The 19,593-nt window shown below is 33.8% G+C and overlaps 1 protein-coding gene across 1 annotated transcript in view; it reads left to right on the forward strand.

Moving 5' to 3' along the window:
* Positions 1 to 19,593, forward strand: part of LOC149769600 (RNA/RNP complex-1-interacting phosphatase homolog) — a 40,682-nt gene that overhangs the window by 14,063 nt on the left and 7,026 nt on the right. The window contains exons 6-9 of the mRNA XM_089949827.1: positions 1,518 to 1,567; positions 2,843 to 2,903; positions 3,443 to 3,489; positions 7,375 to 7,447. Of these exons, the coding sequence (XP_089805953.1) occupies positions 1,518 to 1,567; positions 2,843 to 2,903; positions 3,443 to 3,489; positions 7,375 to 7,447 (231 nt within the window). The remainder of the gene's footprint in view (positions 1 to 1,517; positions 1,568 to 2,842; positions 2,904 to 3,442; positions 3,490 to 7,374; positions 7,448 to 19,593) is intronic.

The following is a 19,593-nucleotide window of genomic DNA, read 5'->3' on the forward strand; positions in this document are numbered from 1 at the left end:
ATAACCTTTGAAATACCGACTACTGTGTATAAATACAAAGCAAATGGAAAAAATCTCAATCACAATTATATCTGTCGCCAGTGCAGCATTTTACTCATTGATCTTTTCCTTTTGCCATCAATCCCGTGTTGCGGCTGCAGAGACTTAAACTCCGCAACAAGAAATAGCAACAAAAAAAAACAGTTTTGCATAATTAATAATAATTATTTATTTCTCAAAATACAGGAATGAAAGAATCCCTAAATTGGGTGTGAATTTATGCTTATATATACGGTCCAATATTGCCAGGTGTTGACTCGTGTAAATTTCATTCGTGGGAATGGAGATCCTATTTTGCTTGTCGAGAACATTTATACAGCATTCAGTGATCATTCTTGGGATTTAGGAACAATTCACTACAAGCTTTGTGAAGCTAGCCATAAAGGGGGGTGGGCTGCTGAGAGACTACTGGTGTCACCTGTCAGCACTGTGGACTGTGAATGTGGATTCAGTAAGATGAACCTCATAAAAACTGACATCAGAAATAAGCTCTGCCTCTCATCTCTCGAGAATTTAATGAGAATCAGCATGTACAGATGTGAAAAATTAGACTTTGAAACTGCATTCAACAAGTGGGCAGCCCTAAAATCGCGATGGATCTTCATGTAACACTTGGTAACATTTTGTTAATGCTTGTTGTAATTAAAGTATTAACTAACCCATCTTTTGTAATTTTCATTGCCTGTTACATTAATAGACTAAATTAACACTTGGAAAAATGTACACTACTTGTTTTGGCGACACTTTTTGAAAATTGGCGACAAAATATTGAGGTTGGCGATTTTTTGGCGACAGCTTTTTAAAAGCCAGGACCATCCCTGTCACCTTGCTGCTTCATCCTTAACAGCTGAGTCTGAACTTGCAACATTTATAAATGCCAGAGAGGACCTTAATATAATTTGATCAAAGTTCGGTTGGTTGACCATCGGGGTTCGATGAAGTCAATCCTGCACTGCTCTTTGCTGATGAGTCCAATACGAGATGCGCATGTCCTGGAGCAGTGTGTACACTGGAGGCATGGGTTGGTTCTTGATGTTGAGGCCTTCCTGCATTCTCTGGCATCAGCGACTTTCATTCTGTGGGCTTTGTCGAAGGTTTTGCACCCATTACTAACAGCTGTATGCCAGCCAGCTCAGGACTTGAGGTTTGTCACAGATATCGAGCAGCATCTCAGGCTGTCTTTGATGGAGTCTTTGAATCTTTTCTTCAAGCAACCAATTTCTTTGTGTCCACTAGCTAGAGCTCCATACAAAATCTGACTTGGCATTTGAGACTCCTCCATATATTAATTTACTAACATATGTGTAGAACTGAACTTATTTGGTTTGTGCACTTCCCTGTCACTTCAGTTATTAATGTCTAAGTAATGATCAATAATCAGGAATAGCTAGACCACAACCTGTACTTTTTTTCATCTTTGTATCAATTTTTTCATCTTTGTATCAATTTTTTCATCTTTGTATCAATTTTCTTTTCAGGCTGTTTGACATCATAAACACTTTTCAGCAGCATGTCAATTTTGACAACAGTAAGTATATTAACTGTGCCTTGTTATCACCTAATTAGTGATGAATTTTAAAATGTTGTACCATTTTTGTTCATGTTTTATTGGCATAGGTGTAGTATAGCAAGCTACTACATTCAATAATTGAAGTCCCTCTTTCAGCATAAACTTGTCAAATGCTTTTCCTAAATAAGATAAGCCAAGTTGAATTTACAAATGAAAATAATTTACATAACTCGATTGCTCATTAGAATATTATTCTCTGTAAAAATATATTTGTTTCAAAATATCTCCACAGCATAGGACTGAAATGTATGGTTTGTTATTATTGTTTTGACTTTTGCCCTTGTTAGTGGGTTATCTTTCTTGGATTTGATGAGGGAAAATGCAGTTTGAGATTTTATACTCTTGCATCTCTTTTTTTAAAGCACTTAATTTTTCAGTGGTAAACAGCAGATTATTAATAAAACTTCTTAAAATTAATAAATTAATACATTCGTAAAAATTCACTTAAATAATCAAAACATAAATGAAGATTGCTTTGTCATTGATCCCTTTTTACTTTGCGATATGTTAATTAGCTTGTAACCTAATTATGTGATCATACATGTGCCTTCTGATGGTACATAGTGGACTTTGGTACTTCCCTTATCTTTTAAGGAGATGCAGGATGTCTCTTTTTGTAGCCAACCATTTTATTCACACAATGTGAAATTATTTATTTATCTCTTAGGTAAAATCTGTTACATGCCTCATCTGATGATGATTGCAGAATTTTATTGTCATATATTATCCTCTCGTCTTCTGAAATGAAATGGTTTTCCATAACAAGTTCATGCTCAGTATGGTACAGCTGCTTTTTTAGTAACCTTTTATGGTAAAAAATAAAAACAAGCTTGGACATTTGTGATCTTCATTAGTTCAGTGCTGCATCATAATGATATTAATGTGTGTGTGATTTGGATTTTTAATGCAGTTTTTTACAAATTCAGTCGTATCGCTATGATGTCTGCAGTATGGCAGCTTATAGTGATGTCCCATTATCATGACACCAGGTCAACCAGTCCTAACACCAACTTCTTAATGCTGAGTGCCAAGTGAGATTCTAGTACTATTTTTATAAGTCTTTGGTATGACTCAGCCAGGGTTCAAACCTGCAACCTCCTGCATCTGAGGTGGGTGCTCTAACCACTTAGGCCACTGAAGCGGTCCATTAATATTATTTTGAAAATTGCAAAATAGCTGTCAAGATACTGTCAGATACATGTATAACTCATTTTTTCTCTTTTGTACTTTCAGATTATATCATAGGGATTCACTGCACTCATGGAGTAAATAGGACTGGCTACATGGTCTGCAGGTCAGGACCACTTAATGTATGAAATTGAAATCAAATTCAGGCTGCATTTCCATAAATTTCATATGGAGTTGACATGAAAATGTGTTTATACTTAAAATTCTTTAAAATTTTACAGAGCTATCACATGACACCAGGATTAATGTCTTGAAATCACTAGCTTACTAAATACTTGCTTACAAGTCGAGACCGTGTTCAAACTTCACAGATTCAGTGTGACAGCAGATCTGGGTCTGTGCAGTTTGTTAGAAATAAATCAGTACAACAAACAATGTAAACCCTGATCTACCAGTACTTTATGTGCTGGCAGATCAGGTTGTATGTTGTTTGAAGTTTGGATTGACTTACAAGTGAGTTTTATGTTAACTTTAAATGAATGAGACTTTTATCATTCTTCAGTAAAATATGACCAGAAAATGGTTTTGCTTAGTCTGAATTACATTTTAAATTGTACATAATATTTCCTGAATTTCAAATAAAAAGTTACAATACTAGAATAAATCTAAAATAGATTTAAACTGCAATTTATGCTGTACTTACAGATTTCTGATGGATGTGTTGGGCTGGAAGTCACACGAAGCAGTTGATGGTAACTTTTGTTTATGTGTTTTTTTCATTTGGCTGTGAAGCACTTCTGAGACATGTATTTCTTAAAATTCTTGTAACTGATTGACAGCAACATATAGATTTTGAATTTAAGTTCATTTTTCTGAAACTATTGCTTCTGTTGTCTTTAAACTTCATAGCAGTACATCCCATTTCTAGCAAATGTAGGTCACTTTGACTTGTATGGTTAGGACTGGTATGCAGTGTCAACTTAGATGACACACGATTGTGGTGGACTAATTTTGTTAACATTTTTGTCTCATCAGACAAGGCATTGGTAGGTATAGGTAGTCTCAGCAGACAAGGCATTACTAGATGTTTTCTGACCAAAGAAGGCATTGTTAGATACAGGCTGTCTCATCAGACAGGGCATTGCTAGATACATATTCTCTCATCAAACAAGGCATTATTAGATATAGGTTGTCTCACCAGACAAGGCATTGCTATATATAGGTTGTCTCACCAGACAGGGCAGTGCTACATATATGATTTCTCACCAAACAAGGCATTATTAGATACAGGTTGTTTTGCCAAACAATGCACTGCTAGATATAGGTCGTCTCACCAGACAAAGCATTGTTTGATATAGGTTGTCTGACCAGACAAAGCATTGTTTGATATAGGTTGTCTCACCAGACAAGGCATTGCTATATATAGGTTGTCTCACCAGACAGGGCAGTGCTACATATATGACTTCTCACCAAACAAGGCATTATTAGATACAGGTTGTTTTGCCAAACAATGCACTGATAGATATAGGTCGTCTCACCAGACAAAGCATTGTTTGATATAGGTTGTCTCAACAGATAAGGCATAGCGATATATTGGTTGTTTCACCAGACAAGGAGCAAGGCATTGCTAGATCATTTTACGATGGTAACAGTAATGGTAGTGTCATCTTGTTATGGTTTTACGTTCAAGTATATGCATGTAAGCAGTTAAGCAGGGTTTATTTGATGGAATAATGTCCATTAGGAACATCGTAAAAGGATAGACTTTGTAACTTGTGTTATCTATTGTTCACTTTCCATTTAATTGAAGAAATATGTTTTTGTTGTAAAGTTTCAAAGTCACCAGTAATACATCATCAGGAAAATATAGTATTTAATTGTATTTGTTAATGTTGTTTGTAAGAAGTTTCCAAAATGCATCAATTTTTTAAAAATTTTTATTTATTTTTTATTCTATTCTTAATAGAAGGAGGGTTAAATATGAATCTTTCTTTCTGTCCATCTATCCATCCGTCTGGCACACAACCTTGTTAGCACAATCAGTTGTCAGTTTTTGATGGATTGCCTGTAAGTAAGTAAATATTATGGTCATCTCATCTCCTGGTGATGTATGTATCAGCAAGTCACTTTGCTCACAATTTTTAACTTATTGTGTATCTACCTGCATCTGGCATGCATGGTTCTTCTATCTACAGTTGTATTTTAAACTTCTCAAAACCCACAGGAATAATTTTGAACAAATTAGGCAGACAGCATCGTGGGATGTCTGTCTTTCAAAACTCTACTGATGATGTTGATCCACCTTCAAATATGGCCACCATTAATAAAAAACAGAGAAAAAAATCAAAAACTTGAGCTGAAAAATCATTGAACAGAATTTAAAACAAAATTTATCAAAAGCATCTAGGCAAAAAGACCCTTCAAGTTGATACAGATGATTCAGATCCACATTTTAACATGGCTGTCATTACTAGAATAAACCGGTCTGTCATTGATAAAAATGATTTCTTTACACATAGCATTGTGGCATAAAGGCCTTTCTTCCATAGAGAATGTGCTTTCCACTCCAGTAGTAACCTGACACATTCTTAGTCTTTGCCCCCGCCCCCGCCCCCCCCCCCGTCTTATACCCAAGGGGAGATCACTCTGCCCAACCGCCACACAGGTCAGCAGACAACTTTTAGCTCCAATTAGCCAAAAGTAGTATCTGGGGCTGGATTTGCAAGGTAGGAGTAGTTCTCCTAAGGTATTATGGTTGGGTATTCTTGAAGAAACATATTTTACTGGTAAAATTGGTTTCGGATTAGTATAGATGATACTGATCTGTCATCAGATGTGGCCACCATTACTGAAATTAGTTAAATTTTCAAATGACTGCATCCCAAAAACTGCTGAACAGAATTCGACCATATTTGACAGAGTACGTCCTGTAATGAAGATTGTTCAGAAATAAATAATACTGATCTGCAATGAAATAAGGCTACTGTTACTAAAAATAGAAACACCTTTTAAAGGCTGTTCCAGTAAAACATACTTGTGACCCTAGGATGGCACTTTCAGCATGGAGTAGTAATGTAAACTCTTGAAATAATCAGTGTTCCATGGCATATTAAAAAAAAGAGATTCTCTGGGTACCATGCATGTTTAAGTGGAACAGGCATCAGCAACTTTTCCAAAACCACTGAATAGAATTTCACCAAACTCTGACAGAAAGAATCCTGGCACGAAGACCTTTCAGTTTTATACAAGTGATGACATCACTCCACCCATGATGACCACCATTACTGAAAATAGACAGCCCATCAAATTATTTCTTCTCTAAAATGGCTGATTAGACTTTCACCAAAAGCATCCTGGCACAGTATCTTTTGAAATCTATGCAACGATGCTGATCTGTCATTAAAAATATCAAAACATTTAAGCATCATATTCTCAAAAATAACTCCGCAGAATACATACATTTTGATTTAAAGCATCCTAGTATTAAGGGCTTTCATACAACTGAGAGGAAAACCATCTCAACAGAACTCTTTAACATAATTTGACCAAATCTGACAGGAAAAGCACCCAAGCTTCAAAGATTTTGAATTTATGCAGATGATGGCATTTTCTTATCAAATACAGCCACTAATACTGCATATAGACAAACATTTAGATGACATCTGACGAGATACTATTGTACAACAGAATTTGACCAAACTTTACAGAAAACATCCTGGCATTAAGGGCCTTTAAATTTTTAGAATGATACCAGTCTACCAACAGATGTGGCTGCCATTAATAAAAACAATTTTCTGTTTGTTTTTAAAAAGCTCTTCTCAGAAACTGCTCATCTGGAATTGAAGAAATTTGACAGTTTTCTCTAACCCATTTGCTGTTGGATCTCTGTGAAGCTTGGTACTTACCTAAAGATGTGTTTATTAATTTTTGTGCTACAATAATTTCTGTAAGAGTTATTGCCCTTTGATTTACAGCTGGATACAATGTAGATATTATGGTCATCATAAGAGAATATGCATATGGACCAGTTATTGTTTTCATATTATTTAAAAAAGAAATCCCCCCCAATTGATTTGTGCATCTAATTGAGCTGGTTTAGCCCAGTACTTGAAGCACTTAGTACATTTTATATGCTAATCGTTATCGTATATGTTTTATATAAAAAAAACTACCTACCAAACCTAAATCCAGTGCAATAGGAAACAGATTTTTTTATGGGCCTAAACATCCAGTTCACAGGTTGTGCTGTTAAGGGAAGGTGATGGATTTGTTTTTTTTTTTCCCTTTGATTTTTATGTTATATATGGATGTAGTATATGAAATTTATCTTCTTTTGGGGGGGAGGGCTGGATTTGGGAAGAAGTTGAATTTAGTTTCCTTTTAAAAAATGTTTTTTTGGGGTTGTTTGTTGTTGTTGGAGAAACATAATTTACTAAAGACCTTTGCTATTCATTGTGTAATTGATTGCATGTTTTAAAGAATATTTGCCTGCATTTAGTTTCAAGCCACACCTAAATGGCCGTTATTGTTTCTTAGTATTTTTAATTTTGCCAAGACAGAGTTGTTGGAAATGCATCACATCATAGATACTGTTACATCATTACATGCAGCCATTAATTATTGTTGGTATGTTTCAGCATTCAGCAAGGCCAGATTTCACCCAATTGATAGAGAGAATTACATTAATGACCTTCACAGGAGGGGCAAGCTGTAAGTAAAAAAATTATTTGCCCAAAATTCACCGGCAAGTATACGACTAGATTGTATCTTTGGGGGGAATTTTTTAATGCTTCTGTATTTTCCTGGCACATTTTAATAAATTGCAGTTTGACATTTTCTGTTTTCTGTGTTAACATGGTGGTTAGAGGGTTGAGTTGTTTTTGAAATGTCAGGATATATTTGTAGATGGCACATGTCTTGCTTTTGTTTTGTAGGTGATGCTTGGTTACCTTTTTTTGTTGCTGATACTTCATTTCCATTGTTTTTTAGCTGATACATCATTGCCTTTCTTTTGTAGCCGATACATGTCTTGCCTTTGTTTTGTAGTTGACACATGATTGCCTTTGTTATGTACCTGATGTGTCTTGCCTCTGTTTCATAGCTGATACATGGTTGCCTTTGTCAGGGTTGCCATGCTACCGGGAAATCGGGAAAAAGTCGGGAGAAATGATAATTTTTTCCTGACCGTGAAAAGTCCTGGAATTTTGCAAATATTGATGACAGTCAGGAAAAACCCGGGAATTTTCTGCCACCACTTGACGCCTGAAACAATTATGTAATTGAGTCATAACTAAACTGATCATGAGTTAAATTTATCGAGTTCTAACCAGAATATTTGGAGGGTGCAGTATGGATCATTTGGGTGCTTGCATTAAACATACATGCTGAGTCAATCCAAATGCTCAGTGGATAAGATTCATCTAGTAGACTTTTATTTTTAAAGTCAGCTTGATATCCGTATCTTTCCTTACATGGAAGGTATGAAAACCAATCTAGCATCACAAGAGGCCAACATGGTAGTGGCAAAGCGTAGCCGCTTACCGGATGGCCTAGCAAATTTTAAACATTTCTTGATCGAGTGATACATGCATGAAATGGATATGAAAATTACTTATTTTCTCAGAAATTGTGAGAATTAAAATCGTTATGTCTTTAATCTGCAGAAAGACAAGATAAAACCACGTCGTTGATGAAATGTGACCTGGTGCTTGCGATTTGCATTGCTAGTCGCATGAGTACTGTACACAAACAACCCACCTTTTCAAATGTTGTAAAGAAAAAAATATATAAAAATATTAAATGAAAGTCATATACTGGTTGTAATAAGAATACAAAAACGAAAGAACACAAAATTCTCCATAGTTATATATTCTGAGAACAACTTTTGGAGTATTGTTGTATCACGTGACTACCACATTGACATGTGATCTCTGCTTCATAAATCAGACTGGCTAGATTGCTGGTTTTTACAAAAAGTATCTGACTTTCATTTAATATAATTGAATTTCTCTACAACAGTATTATAAAGAAGTTTGTTGTTGATATCACTTGACTATTGGACTTCCGATGTCCTCCTTTGAGATTTGTGAAGTCCTGTGACTAGTAATGCAAATGGCGAATACTGGGTCAGGTTTCATCTACGCCGTAGTTTCGTCTTGTTTGACTGCAGGTTAATGACATAACGATTATAATACTTGCCATTTCTGAGAAAATAAATAATTTTTCTATCAATTTCATGCATGCACGAGTCAGTATAACAAAAGTTTAAATTTTCTAGGCCTGCAGGTAAGCGACTGCCATATGTCGCTAACGCGCGGTGGCAACAAATTCCAAATTTTTGATATGCAGTTGCAGTGACCCCACACCCAACCTAAATGTCCAAATATGAAAAATGGGGTGGGAATATTCAGAGGAAACTTGGATTAAAAAATGGACTGCTAATCGTTTTAAGCCAAATTTGTAGTCCAAATTGTTGAACCTCAGACCTGAAATGAGAAATTGTTGTCCCTTGTATTACCACCATGTTGGCCAATTCTGCGTGTCAGGGAATTCTGCGCTACGATGTCATTTCTGTAAACATTGGATCACGTGTTATTTGTTGCCAAAAATTCATTTTGTATCAAGAAAGAAAGATCGTACTTTAATTAAGAAACGTGATACTCGTAAAGTGAACAAAAATATTCCACATTTCGACTTGAAATGCATACAAAAATGTGATTTGTAAATGTCAACATGAAGACCCACTCCCATAAAATCCTATTTACTATGTATCTGTTAGAATCATACAAATAAATACATTTTATAAAAGATGGAAACGTATACCTTAAAAAAAGTATGCATCTTAATCAAAGTTTCCAATTTTGCAAGTTGCCCCACATGTACAAAATCATCTGCTACCCAACATGTCAGCTTGCCACTAGAACAGATTCTCACAAAATGTCCCAGCCTTTAGTCTGTTTCTAAATTCTTTAGTAATTTTTCCCCATAAACAAGACGTAAATACATTACACCCTATTCATTTTTGTTTCTCTTCCACATAATAGCTTACTTTTTTTAAATATTGAATTTTACTAATTTTTTTACAAGATCGGTTTACCTGGCTTAATATCGCTTGCCATTTATTGGCATTGTTACGTTGAATTTTGTAAAACTAGCTATAAACCTGATCAAATTACTCAGCTGAACTGCTGACAGAAACAGTCCAACATAATGTATTTCATTTCTATAACCTGATGGATAAACATTACATCTTTTCAAAGCTGTATGCAGAATTAGCCGACATATCGCGAGTCATGAAAACATGGTGGTGGTATCCCTTGTGTCCAAAGGTAATATTATTTTGAAAAGAATATTGTGGCGACAATTGCCTCTTTTCAAATGGTAAGCATTGCAGTATTTTATTTTTGTCAATCGGTCAAATTCAGTATACATTGTGCTACATTATTGGAGACGGAAACCTTGGGTGCACAGAAATGCCCAACAGCATTGTATATTAAAAAACAATGTGAGCCCCTGTATCAATACATGTTTGGGGACTGGTTTAAGAAATTACAAGAAGACAAGTTGATTTTACAGAAAATTCAGTCTTTGTTTGTATAACAGTATATAATTTTGAAGGTCTTTTGTCAAAATTTAAAACAACCCTTTTGAAAATGTTTTTTAAATGATGGATTTTTAACCAGATCGTCTTAAGGAGATTAGGTTGTTTGAAAAATCTTGTTTGGAATTTTATTTTCACAGATAAATTCAGGGTTAAACTCTTTTCGTTACAAGGCAATATTCTAATTATTTGTGTTTATTTTTTTTCATACTGTAGTAGGAAATGTTACTGTCTCTGAGATGCATATACATATTGCTATAGAATTCTTTAGTATTAAAGGTTTCAAAGGAAACAGAACATAATTTATGTTCATTATGTTGTTCTCCCTTAGCAACATAATGCAGCAAAACAAAGTTAGAATTTTTATTTTGTACATTGAAATGACTTCACATGCCAATTTATAGGAATATAATCAAACTTGTTTCATGTGGTACATTTTATGATTCTGTACATGATCATCTTTTCTGACTTTGGTGTTTTTGGAGAGTCTTGAAAGAGAAACATCTTTAGATTTAGAAAATGCATCTTTTATAATCTAAAATGTTCTTTAATTCCATTCATTAATGGTCATATGTGAACCTCGAAAAAAGTAATTTCATCCCGGAAAAACCCTGGAAATGACCTGGAAATTTATCTTTAGAAAAGTATGGGAACCATCCTTTGTTTTGTTTTGTAAATGATACACATCTTGCCTTTGTTTTAGGGAGCCAGTTTTGAAACCTGGTGATATGATCATTGTTGTTAATGGCTGAAGGAGTGATGGCAGTTATTACTTAGAAAACAAAAAACAGACCATCATTAGACTTGGTGATGGTGGGGATTTGTATGGCATCGATTCTGCTTTTGTCGCATTTGGATTGGGGGGGGGGACAGTGTCCATAGGATCAAATTTTAGAAGAAAAAAAGCATTATTCTGCCTACCTACCAATCTATGTTTCTAACTACCTACACAGCTACCAACCTGTTGTCCCAGTGGCCATATCCAATTTTGGTCCATAAGTATATACGTTTAAATTTGCACAAAATTATCCACCTTTGAAGAAATTTGCATGGAGATCAGCAGCATATCACCTACACACACTGCATAGATGTTGCAATAGTTGTTTTTTTTATTGCTTATCAGAGGAAACATCAATCCAATGGAGATTCAATCCTTGTCATTGTTCTGTTTTTCACTGTATTAACTTTAGATGCACCACACTGTATATGGGAGCTGTCAAGGTGCACTTCCAGCAGGTATTGATGGAAGATATCACATGGCTATGTCGTAATTATGTCTATAGTACAAAAACCCTGACAAAATGTAAAATCACGTAATAACTGGTTTTCATTAGCCTCAAACTAAAATATATAAACAAATAAGTTGCAAAGATTAAGTCATTATAATTTTATCCATATTGATACTATTGTTATACCAGTTTGTTATACTTGAGAGAGTTTATTGGTGGATCGTGGATAGTATTGTAATATGAGAGTTAATGTTATACTTGGAGATGGTATTTATTGGTGGATAGTGGATAGTATTGTAATATGAGAGTTAATGTTATACTTGGAGAGAGTATTTATTGGTGGATAGTACTGTAATATGTGAGTTTATGTTATACTTGGAGACAGTATTTATTGGTGATAGTGGATAGTACTGTAATATGAGAGTTTATGTTATACTTGGAGAGAGTATTTATTGGTGGATAGTGGATAGTATTGTAATATGTGAGTTTATGTTATACTTGGAGATGGTATTTATTGGTGGATAGTACTGTAATATGTGAGTTTATGTTATACTTGGAGACAGTATTCATTGGTGGATAGTATTGTAATATGTGAGTTTATGTTATACTTGGAGACAGTATTTATTGGTGGATAGTACTGTAATGTGAGAGTTTATGTTATACTTGGAGACAGTATTTATTGGTGGATAGTACTGTAATGTGAGATTTTATGTTATACTTGGAGAGAGTATTTATTGGTGGATAGTGGATAGTATTGTAATATGAGAGTTTATGTTATACTTGGAGACAGTATTTATTGGTGGATAGTACTGTAATATGTGAGTTTATGTTATACTTGGAGACAGTATTCATTGGTGGATAGTATTGTAATATGTGAGTTTATGTTATACTTGGAGACAGTATTTATTGGTGGATAGTACTGTAATGTGAGAGTTTATGTTATACTTGGAGACAGTATTTATTGTTGGATAGTACTGTAATATGTAAGTTTATGTTATATTTGGAGAGAGTATTTATAGGTGGATAGTGGATAGTATTGTAATATGAGAGTTTATGTTATACTTGGAGACATTATTTATTGGTGGATAGTGGATAGTATTGTAATATGAGAGTTTATGTTATACTTGGAGAGAGTATTTATAGGTGGATAGTGGATAGTATTGTAATATGAGAGTTTATGTTATACTTGGAGACATTATTTATTGGTGGATAGTGGATAGTATTGTAATATGAGAGTTTATGTTATACTTGGAGACAGTATTTATTGGTGGATAGTGGATAGTATTGTAATATGTAAGTTTATGTTATACTTGGAGACATTATTTATTGGTGGATAGTACTGTAATATGAGAGTTTATGTTATACTTGGAGACATTATTTATTGGTGGATAGTACTGTAATATGAGAGTTTATGTTATACTTGGAGACGGTATTTATTGGTGGATAGTACTGTCATATGAGAGTTTATGTTATACTTGGAGACAGTATTTATTGGTGGATAGTATTGTAATATGAGAGTTTATGTTATACTTGGAGACAGTATTTATTGGTGGATAGTACTGTAATATGTGAGTGTATGTTATACTTGGAGACAGTATTTATTGGTGGATAGTACTGTAATATGTGAGTTTATGTTATACTTGGAGACAGTATTTATTGGTGGATAGTGGATAGTATTGTAATATGAGAGTTTATGTTATACTTGGAGACAGTATTTATTGGTGGATAGTATTGTAATATGAGAGTTTATGTTATACTTGGAGACAGTATTTATTGGTGGATAGTGGATAGTATTGTAATATGTGAGTGTATGTTATACTTGGAGACAGTATTTATTGGTGGATAGTATTGTAATATGAGAGTTTATGTTATACTTGGAGACAGTATTTATTGGTGGATAGTACTGTAATATGTGAGTTTATGTTATACTTGGAGACAGTATTTATTGGTGGATAGTATTGTAATATGTGAGTTTATGTTATACTTGGAGACAGTATTTATTGGTGGATAGTACTGTAATATGTGAGTTTATGTTATACTTGGAGACAGTATTTATTGGTGGATAGTACTGTAATACGTGAGTTTATGTTATACTTGGAGACAGTATTTATTGGTGGATAGTACTGTAATATGTGAGTTTATGTTATACTTGGAGACAGTATTTATTGGTGGATAGTGGATAGTATTGTAATATGTAAGTTTATGTTATACTTGGAGACAGTATTTATTGGTGGATAGTAGATAGTATTGTAATATGAGAGTTTATGTTATACTTGGAGACAGTATTTATTGGTGGATAGTATTGTAATATGAGAGTTTATGTTATACTTGGAGACAGTATTTATTGGTGGATAGTGGATAGTATTGTAATATGAGAGTTTATGTTATGCTTGGAGACAGTATTTATTGGTGGATAGTATTGTAATATGAGAGTTTATGTTATACTTGGAGACAGTATTTATTGGTGGATAGTGGATAGTATTGTAATATGTGAGTGTATGTTATACTTGGAGACATTATTTATTGGTGGATAGTACTGTAATATGAGAGTTTATGTTATACTTGGAGACGGTATTTATTGGTGGATAGTACTGTCATATGAGAGTTTATGTTATACTTGGAGACAGTATTTATTGGTGGATAGTATTGTAATATGAGAGTTTATGTTATACTTGGAGACAGTATTTATTGGTGGATAGTACTGTAATACGTGAGTTTATGCAGGGATGGTCCTGGCTTTTAAAAAGCTGTCGCCAAAAAAATCGCCAACCTCAATATTCTGTCGCCAATTTTCAAAAAATGTCGCCGGAACAAGTAGTGTACATTTTTTCAAGTGTTAATTTAGTCTATTAATGTAACAGGCAATGAAAATTACAAAAGATGGGTTAGTTAATACTCTAATTACAACAAGCATTAACAAAATGTTACCAAGTGTTACATGAAGATCCGTCGCGATTTTAGGGCTGCCCACTTGTTGAATGCAGTTTCAAAGTCTAATTTTTCACATCTGTACATGCTGATTCTTATTAAATTCTCGAGAGATGAGATGCAGAGTTTATTTCTGATGTCAGTCTTTATGAGGTTCATCTTACTGAATCCATGTTCACAGTCTACAATGCTGACAGGTGACACCAGTAGTCTCTTAGCAGCCCCCCCCCACCTTATGGCTAGCTCCACAAAGCTTGTAGTGAATTGCTTCCTAAATCCCAAGAATGATCACTGAATGCTGTATACATTTTCTCGACAAGCAAAATAGGATCTCCATTCCCACGAATGAAACTTACATGAGTCAACACCTGGCAATATTGGACCGTATATATAAGCATAAATTCACACCTAATTTAGGGATTCTTTCACTCCTGTATTTTGAGAAATAAATAATTATTATTAATTATGCAAAACTGTTTGGTTTTTTTTAGCTATTTCTTGTTGCGGAGTTTAAGTCTCTGCAGCCGTAACACGGATTGGTGGCAATAGGAAAAGATCAATGAGTAAAATGCTGTACTGGCGACAGATATAATTGTGATTGAGATTTTTTCCATTTGCTTTGTATTTATACTCAGTAGTCGGTACTTCAAAGGTTATCAGTTTTCTATGAAGGTTCAACAAAACTACTGTATAGGTATATGTAAAAAAAAACAAAAAAAAAAAAACAACAGAAGGATTAAGCCATTCAATTAATTGTATCTGTTCTATTGGCGGAGTTTAAGTCTCTGCAGCCGTAACACGGTCTGGTGGCAATAGGAAAAGATCAATGAGTAAAATGCTGTACTGGCGACAGATATGATTGTGATTGAGATTTTTTCCATTTGCTTTGTATTTATACTCAGTAGTCGGTACTTCAAAGGTTATGTAAAAAAAAAAAAAACAACAGAAGGATTAGCCATTCAATTAATTGTATCTGTTCTATTGTCATCTTCAGAAGTCGGTCAGTTGTAGGTATAGTTCGGTAACATGATTGACTGTAACACAGCATACAGTACTCCGCTCAGATGTCAGCATAAGCAGATTATGATGTAACAATGCACTGTAAAGATGGGGTTGTCAATACGAACAAAATATCGTTTGTGTAACAGATCGATTCCAGTGCATTGCTTAGTCAAGTTTGTGGCTTCCTTTCATTCTCCCTTTTAATTTATCCAGTCCAAATCCATGATTGTATGTACAAATTAAATAACCAAAAAGTCTGTCGCCAAAAAAATCGCCAGATGGGATATTTTTGTCGCCAATAAGGAAAAAAAATCGCAATTTGCGACATTGGCGAAGCCCAGGACGATCCCTGGTTTATGTTATACTTGGAGACAGTATTTATTGGTGGATAGTACTGTAATATGTGAGTTTATGTTATACTTGGAGACAGTATTTATTGGTGGATAGTACTGTAATATGAGAGTTTATGTTATTCTTGGAGACAGTATTTATTGGTGGATAGTACTGTAATATGTGAGTTTATGTTATACTTGGAGACGGTATTTATTGGTGGATAGTGGATAGTATTGTAATACGAGAGTTAATGTTATACTTGGAGAGAGTATTTATTGGTGGATAGTACTGTAACATGTGAGTTTATGTTATACTTGGAGACAGTATTTATTGGTGGATAGTAATGTAATATAAGAGTTTATGTTATACTTGGAGAGAGTATTTGTAGGTGGATGTATTCTAATATGTGAGTTTATGTTATACTTAGAGTATTTATTGGTGCATAGTGGATAGTACTGTAATATGTGAGTGTATATTATACTTGGAGACAGTATTTATTGGTGGATAGTACTGTAATATGAGAGTTTATCTTTTACTTGGAGAGAGTATTTATTGGTATATAGTGGATAGTACTGGAATATGAGATTTTATGTTACACTTGGAGAGAGTATTTATTGGTGGGTAGTATTGTAATATGAGAGTTAATGTTAATCTTGGAGACAGTATTTATAGGTGGATAGCGGATGGTATTGTAATACGAGATTTTACGTTATACTTGGAGACAGTATTTATTGGTGGATAGTACTGTAATATGAGAGTTTATGTTCTACTTGGAGAGAGTATTTATTGGCATATAGTGGATAGTACTGGAATATGAGATTTTATGTTATACTTGGAGAGAGTATTTATTGGTGGATAGTGGATAGTACTGTAATATGAGAGTTTATGTTATACTTGGAGACAGTATTTATTGGTGGATAGTGGATAGTACTGTAATATGAGAGTTTATGTTATACTTGGAGAGAGTATTTATTGGTAGATAGTATTGTAATATGAGAGTTAATGTTATACTTGGAGAGAGTATTTATTGGTGGATAGCGGATAGTATTGTAATACGAGATTTTATGTTATACTTGGAGACAGTATTTATAGGTGGATAGTGGATAGTACTGTAATATGAGAGTTAATGTTATACTTGGAGACAGTATTTATTGGTGGATAGTGGATAGTACTGTAATATGAGAGTTTATGTTATACTTGGAGAGAGTATTTATAGGTGGATAGTGGATAGTACTGTAATATGAGAGTTTATGTTATACTTGGAGACAGTATTTATTGGTGGATAGTGCATAGTACTGTAATATGAGAGTTTATGTTATACTTGGAGACAGTATTTATTGGTGGATAGCAGATAGTATTGTAATATGAGATTTTATGTTATACTTGGAGACAGTATTTATTGGTGGATAGTGGATAGTACTGTAATATGAGAGTTTATGTTATACTTGGAGAGACTATTTGTAGGTGCATGTATTGTAATATGTGAGTTTATGTTATACTTAGAGAGAGTATTTATTGGTGCATAGTGGATAGTACTGTAATATGTGAGTGTATGTTATACTTGGAGACAGTATTTATTGGTGGATAGTACTGGAATATGAGATTTTATGTTATACTTGGAGAGAGTATTTATTGGTGGATAGTGGATAGTACTGTAATATGAGAGTTTATGTTATACTTGGAGACAGTATTTATTGGTGGATAGTGGATAGTACTGTAATATGAGAGTTTATGTTATACTTAGAGAGAGTATTTATTGGTGCATAGTGGATAGTACTGTAATATGTGAGTGTATGTTATACTTGGAGACAGTATTTATTGGTGGATAGTACTGGAATATGAGATTTTATGTTATACTTGGAGAGAGTATTTATTGGTGGATAGTGGATAGTACTGTAATATGAGAGTTTATGTTATACTTGGAGACAGTATTTATTGGTGGATAGTACTGTAATATGAGAGTTAATGTTATACTTGGAGAGAGTATTTATTGGTGGATAGCGGATAGTATTGTAATACAAGATTTTATGTTATACTTGGAGAGAGTATTTATTGGTGGATAGTGGATAGTATTGTAATACGAGATTTTATGTTATACTTGGAGACAGTATTTATTGGTGGATAGTGGATAGTATTGTAATATGAGAGTTTATGTTATACTTGGAGAGAGTATTTATTGGTGGGTAGTATTGTAATATGAGAGTTAATGTTATACTTGGAGAGAGTATTTATTGGCGGATAGCGGATAGTATTGTAATACTAGATTTTATGTTATACTTGGAGAGAGTATTTATAGGTGGATAGTGGATAGTACTGTAATATGAGAGTTAATGTTATACTTGGACGGTATTTATAGGTGGATAGTGGATAGTACTGTAATATGAGAGTTAATGTTATACTTGGAGACAGTATTTATAGGTGGATAGTGGATAGTACTGTAATATGAGAGTTAATGTTATACTTGGAGACAGTATTTATAGGTGGATAGTGGATAGTACTGGAATATGAAAGTTAATGTTATACTTGGAGACAGTATTTATTGGTGGATAGTGGATAGTACTGTAATATGAGATTTTATGTTATACTTGGAGAGAGTATTTATTGGTGGATAGCAGATAGTATTGTAATACGAGATTTTATGTTATGCTTGGAGACAGTATTTATTGGTGGATAGTACTGTAATATGAGAGTTAATGTTATACTTGGAGAGAGTATTTATTTGTGGATAGTGGATAGTACTGTAATATGAGAGTTAATGTTATACTTGGAGAGAGTATTTATTGGTGGATAGTGGATAGTACTGGAATATGAGATTTTATGTTATACTTGGAGAGAGTATTTATTGGTGGATAGTGGATAGTACTGAAATATGAGAGTTAATGTTATACTTGGAGAGAGTATTTATTGGTGGATAGCGGATAGTATTGTAATACGAGATTTTATGTTATACTTGGAGACAGTATTTATAGGTGGATAGTGGATAGTACTGTAATATGAGAGGTAATGTTATACTTGGAGACAGTATTTATTCATGGATAGTGGATAGTACTGTAATATGAGAGTTTATGTTATACTTGGAGACAGTATTTATAGGTGGATAGTGGATAGTACTGTAATATGAGAGTTAATGTTATACTTGGAGACAGTATGTATAGGTGGATAGTGGATAGTACTGTAATATGAGAGTTAATGTTATACTTGGAGACAGTATTTATTGGTGGATAGTGGATAGTACTGTAATATGAGATTTTATGTTATACTTGGAGAGAGTATTTATTGGTGGATGGCAGATAGTATTGTAATACGAGATTTTATGTTATACTTGGAGACAGTATTCATTGGTGGATAGTGGATAGTATTGTAATATGAGAGTTTATGTTATACTTGGAGAGAGTATTTATTGGTGGGTAGTATTGTAATATGAGAGTTAATGTTATACTTGGAGAGAGTATTTATTGGTGGATAGCGGATAGTATTGTAATACAAGATTTTATTTTATACTTGGAGAGAGTATTTATTGGTGGATAGCGGATAGTATTGTAATACAAGATTTTATGTTATACTTGGAGACAGTATTTATTCGTGGGTAGTATTGTAATATGAGAGTTAATGTTATACTTGGAGAGAGTATTTATTGGTGGATAGCGGATAGTATTGTAATACGAGATTTTATGTTATACTTGGAGGGAGTATTTATAGGTGGATAGTGGATAGTACTGTAATATGAGAGTTTATGTTATACTTGGAGACAGTATTTATTGGTG

This window comes from Sinohyriopsis cumingii, unplaced genomic scaffold (genome assembly GCF_028554795.1).
Source record: "Sinohyriopsis cumingii isolate HCF-2022 unplaced genomic scaffold, ASM2855479v2 utg003566l, whole genome shotgun sequence".
Classification (NCBI taxonomy): domain Eukaryota; kingdom Metazoa; phylum Mollusca; class Bivalvia; order Unionida; family Unionidae; genus Sinohyriopsis; species Sinohyriopsis cumingii.